The sequence below is a fragment of the Mercurialis annua genome, linkage group LG1-X (genome assembly GCF_937616625.2).
Source record: "Mercurialis annua linkage group LG1-X, ddMerAnnu1.2, whole genome shotgun sequence".
NCBI classification, from domain to species: Eukaryota; Viridiplantae; Streptophyta; class Magnoliopsida; order Malpighiales; family Euphorbiaceae; genus Mercurialis; species Mercurialis annua.
This window is the reverse complement of record NC_065570.1, coordinates 18,314,399-18,319,845: the sequence shown is the minus strand read 5'-3', so window position 1 is coordinate 18,319,845 and position 5,447 is coordinate 18,314,399. Positions and strand designations below refer to the sequence as shown.

Here is a 5,447-nt window from a genome sequence, read left to right as displayed (position 1 = left end):
TATAATAGAATCTGTCACTCATATTCTTAACACCTTAAGAATAGATTCTATCACAATGTGATAAGGACAATACGTAATACATGACCACTTAGTTGATGAGACACTTAGTTCAAATAGAACATATATATCTTTGCCATTGGGATTAATTCTACAAATATAAACGATCAAATGGCCCTAGGGCATATACTACTAACAAGATCCAACAGCTAACTTTCTTTCGGGCACAGTATATCCGATAATGAGCTCGATCCAACGGTGCAATTGGGAGAAATGGATGTTTTATCAAAACATCTCAGATTTAGAAGGCACACGAACACATCATCGATTATAATCCGGATACAAATCAAATCGCAGTCGAAAAACTCACACGACATATGTGACTCATACAAGAAACAACTCAAACCTCAATTAAAGTGTCACACTTGCTAAAGCTACCATAAGATGTCCGAAACCAAATCGGAAACACAACGAAACTATGACATAAAAACACGGGATATTACAATCTGTCTATTTCATACCCGCTATGAATCATCGAGTCGTTTGTTATTTTTATGCGCTTATCTTCTTGTTACTACGGTTGTTTATTCCTTGCTGCCATGATCTTGTTTCTGTAACCTGTTATGAGTTAAGTAATTGCTTGAGTTATGATTGCTCCATCTTGTTGTCGCCTTCGTAGATTTGACCGCGAGCTAAAATTCTTGTTATTTTCGTATACTCGTTCTGTGCTTAGAGTGGATATTGTTTATGCCTTTGTTTCCTAAGTTGCTTAGGGTAGTTATTGTTTATAATTACTACCTTTGTTGTTAGGTTTGCCGAGATTATTATGTTGTTTGTTAAAGAAGTTTTGAAATTGTTCTTATAAATACTTTACAGCAGAATGTGATATTCTTTTAGGAAGATGATGGCTTTGGCGGTCATTTGAGGCTCAATTCTATTGGACATTCTTTTGGGCTTTTGATAATTAATGATATTGGGCTAAGCTTTAGTTACTGAAGATTATGATTCTTGATTTTTCTATTGGTTGATTCTTAAAAAATAATGATTTAGAATTAAATTGTTTTTATAATTAAAATTAGAAAAATGATAAATATTTTATTTTTAATCAATAATTTATAATTACTCGGGTAATTATTATATTTTGGAGTAATTGACTAGACGTGTCAATTTAACGTTTTAGATTGTAAACGTTTTTCTTAATTTATTTTAATTAAGTAAGTTGTTAGTAACTATTGGTTACTTGAGTTTTAAGTTATTGAGTTCCATTTTAAACATTAATTTTTTTGTATTATCAAATGGGTATTTTTAAATTATAAACTGTGGTTTATAATTTTGGATAAATATTTGGGTCTTGTTTGATTTGGGTCACCCGACATGTGAGGTAGCTTGGTAGTTATAGGTAATTCGGCCAACCCACTAATTGAAAAATTGATTTATTTTATTATTTAAATAATATTTTCTGAAACAGATTTTTAAGCGGGAACTTAATTGACTGGAATTGTTTATGGCATTATAATTTATTTGAGCATTATGTTATTCTATGTGGCTATTTTTTGATTTATAAATGGGGTGTCTATTACTCTCTAGAGTTAGGGTCTGTTTTTAATTGCTTTTTTATACTTTGTCTAGACCCGTCAACTGTTCATACTTAAGAGGCGAACCAGAGTTAGATTGCTTGCCAGGTTTCACGTGAAATAGCGAGCAGTGAGTTTATATCTCTATTTACCTCTTTATTAAGCAACTATTATATTTTGTATATATGTATATGTATAACCAGCTTTCGAACTGTTTTTCGGCATTGAGGATTTCAATTGGAACGTGCTACTAGATGGGCATCATCGGGACTGTGTGCGCACTGGTAATGATTATTATGGTATTGAGGTAGGTTTGAGATACGTATCACCTTAGTGAGGGCACCGGTGGAAGATACGTCGCATCTTAGTGAGGGCACCGGTGGAAGATACGTCTCCTGGGCTCACTAGTTTATTAAGTGATAGTCGGGAATCGGTTATTGAGATACGTCTCACTGACACGACAATGGATTTAAAATTGTGGTTTAGGGTTTCATAGATAATCCATAATGAACAAATGATTTATTAAACGTTTTAAAGGTTTTTCAACTTAATAAATGTAAATTGTTTTATAAACTCTACTCAGTAAATCTGACCCTGTTGTTTTCCCAAATTTTTCAGGTTTATGATTTGAGCATTGGTCGATCTCTGTTTTTTCATTCTTCGGAGGTTACTTTATTTTATTTCAGAATAATTTGTCAAGCTGTTTTAATATCTTAGACCGCAGTAGTAGTATCAGTATTTATGTCTTAATCTCATACTTTATATTTTAGACTATTGTTTGTTGGAATGGTCCAACTGATATTTTATCAGCTTTGACATGATTATAGTATTTATGGTATTTTTATATATTTCCATGCTGTTGGAGTTATAATTTGAGATTAAGCATAATTTGAATATACGTTGCTTAAATATACTGCTAGACTAGGTTGAAGTCTCGGTTGCTCGGAGCTTATGGTTTTGTGCAGGTACATTGTGGTTTATGATAATTAACTGTTATCCGCAAGGCTTGCTACGGGTTTTGGTACAACCATACCCATACCCTAGCGCCGGTCACGATTCATGAAAATGGGTCTTGACAAACTTGGTATCAGAGCTTTGGTTTAAAACCAAGGCCTTTTAAATGTTAAGTGTTTAATAGTTTGGCATGTTAAGGTTTTAACTACCGTAGGAACTACTGCGGAATTAGGATTCGAGTCTTGTCTTTGAAACGTCATCTATTGTTTTCAAAAATTTCTGCCTACTCCTATAGAAATGTTGTGAGTCGGTCGTATGAATTTATTAGTTTTATTGCTTATTAAATGGTTGTTTTCACTTGGGTGATTACTTGTGGGCAGAAACGCCTTGTTATACTTTTAGTTGTTAAACTTGTTTGTATTGAGGATTTTTGTTTCATTCTTAGGAATGAATACGCTTACTCTATTGAGGTGGACCATAATGAACTAGGAGTTCAAGCTAGTAGAGGACTAGCGGGCAGAGGCCAAGCTGGTCGGGGTCGAACTGGTCGAGGCCAAGCTGGTCGTGGTCAAGCTGGCATAGGTAGAGGTGTAGGACGTGGTCCTGCAGGAGGTGCTCAAGCACCAGGTGTGGCACAACCTGCGTTGGATGCCTTTGACTTCAACACATTTTTAGCCGAAGTCATTGCTTTCAGATCAACTAGGTTCAACTGCAAGCGGGACAAGTCGCTACGCACGATCAGTCTGCAGTTTTGGGTCAGATTGTTCAACACCAGCAGCCACATGCTGGTGGTGCAGCAGTTGGTGGTGTTGGAACCACTGACAGGGATTTAGTGTTGGCTTACATGAGGTTAAAGCCGACGGAGTTTGACGGTTCTAGTGATGCGCTTGATTTTCTCGAGGAGGTTGAGCAGAATACACGGTACATGCTACCGAACGTCAAACCGTCGTTCTAGTTGAGATGTCTATGAAGGGTTCAGTTGGGCACTGATTTCGTAGAGCTGTTCATTCTGACATGACTACCATTACTTGGGTTGAGTTTGTGGAGAGATTCAGAGCATTCTTCTTGCCGTTTTCCGTGACAGAGGGTCATAGAGACAGATTGCTGACGCTTGCTAGAGATGATAGGTCTGTATCCAAGTACATGACGGAGTTCGTGAGGTTGGGTCGGTTCGCTTCGGACATGCAGGCAGATCCGCTAAGAGTGAATGATAGATATGTGAAGGGTTTAGGGTGCGATTTTGTGAGTTTGCTGACTGAAACACGCAGAAACTTTACTAACTTGGTGGACAATGCTTGTCGTCTTAAGAGCACGTTATTGCAGTTTGGGGAGATTTCTGGTTCTTCTCAGACTAAGAAGTCTTCTAGCTCTGGACAGCAGAGTAGTGGTGGTAGCTACCAATTGACACCTTCCTAGTACAAGAACGAGAAGAGGGGTGTCAAGAAGAGTTATCAGCCTTACACCTACAGTTCAGGCAACAGTGGTAGCAGCCGTAGTTTTGGGCGTGGTCACAGTAGAGGTGCTAGTTTTCCTTTCTGCCAGAATTGCAGACGTCGACATCCGGGCGAGTTTCGTTTAGCACCAGGAGGTTGTTTTACTTGTGGCCATCCGGGTCACTTTGCAGAGAGTGTCAAGCATCTGGGCAGCAGATGTCGGAAGCTAGTGTTGCTCAGCCGTCTTATCAGAGATCAACATTTTTCTGCAGCAGTGGCGTTTTCTCAACCTGCCGCTTCTTTTAGTGTCCAGCGGGACCGAGGTTCTGGAGGGCGTAATTTTTGAGGCCGTGGCAACGGCGGTAGAGGTTCTAGCAGCTATGGTACCGGGCAGAGTTCTCAACAACAGAGTAAGGGTCATGCCATAGTTTTTGCCTTGACTCCTCATGATGCTCATGCATCTAAACCAGTGGTGCAAGGTACCATTCATATTGCTTTTGTAGATGCTCTTGCTTTATTTGATGCTGGTGCAACCCATTCTTTAGTGTCTACGTGTTTTGCTGCAAGTTGATGTAACACCAACGGTTTTGAACGAACCTTTAACTGTTTCTACTCCTTTGTCTGACTGTGTGGTGGTGGATGTTGTTTATCCATCGTGTCTCGTGGTAATCCATGGAAGAGATTTATGTGCTGATTTGGTTGCTTTGGATGTTCTTACCTTTGACGTGACTTTGAGGATGGATTGGCTTGCACACCATTATGCTTCAATCGACTATCGAGGGAAGTCAGTTGAGTTTCGGATTCCAGGTGATCTACCCTTTTATTTTCAAGGGGAGAAGGCGGAGACACCTAAGAATTTAATATATGTGATCAAGGCAAAGCGAATGATGAGTAAGGGTTGTCAAGCTTTCTTAGCTGTGGTTCGAGATGTGGATGTTGAGGTGGGCAGTGTGAACACTGTCCCTATAGTGAATCAGTTCACTGTCGTTTTTCCAGAGGAGTTTTTTAGATTACCACCTGATCGGGATATTGAGTTCTGCATTAACGTTGTTCCCGTAACTGGTCCTATTTCGATACCGCTGTATCGAATGGCTCCTACTGAGATGAAGTAATTGAAGGAGCAGTTGCAAGACCTGTTGGACAGTGGTTTTATTAGACTGAGTATTCTCCATGGGGCGCTCTAGTTCTATTTAACAAGAAGAAGGATGGTTCCTTTCGTTTGTGTATCAACTACAGGCAGCTGAATAAGATTACTATCAAGAACATATATCATCTTCCTCGCATTAACGACTTGTTTGATCAGTTGCAGGGTGCGAAATGCTTTTCTAAGATTGACTTGAGATCCGGGTATCATCAACTGTAGATTCGGGATGTAGATGTGCCTAAGACTGCTTTCAGAACGTGTTATGGGCATTTTGAGTTTCTGGTCATGTCATTTGGGTTCACTAACGCGCCAGCATCGATTATGGACACGAGGAATCAATTTTTC

At 39.1% G+C, this 5,447-nt stretch overlaps 1 protein-coding gene across 1 annotated transcript; it reads left to right on the top strand.

The window, feature by feature from the left end:
• The first annotated feature begins 4,338 nt into the window (after window positions 1–4,338).
• Window positions 4,339–5,070, top strand: LOC126666511 (uncharacterized). The gene is made up of 3 exons (XM_050359398.1): window positions 4,339–4,368; window positions 4,504–4,742; window positions 4,908–5,070. Exons 1-3 carry the CDS (start codon window positions 4,339–4,341, stop codon window positions 5,068–5,070), a joined length of 432 nt encoding a protein of 143 aa, XP_050215355.1.
• Window positions 5,071–5,447: the final 377 nt, after the last annotated feature.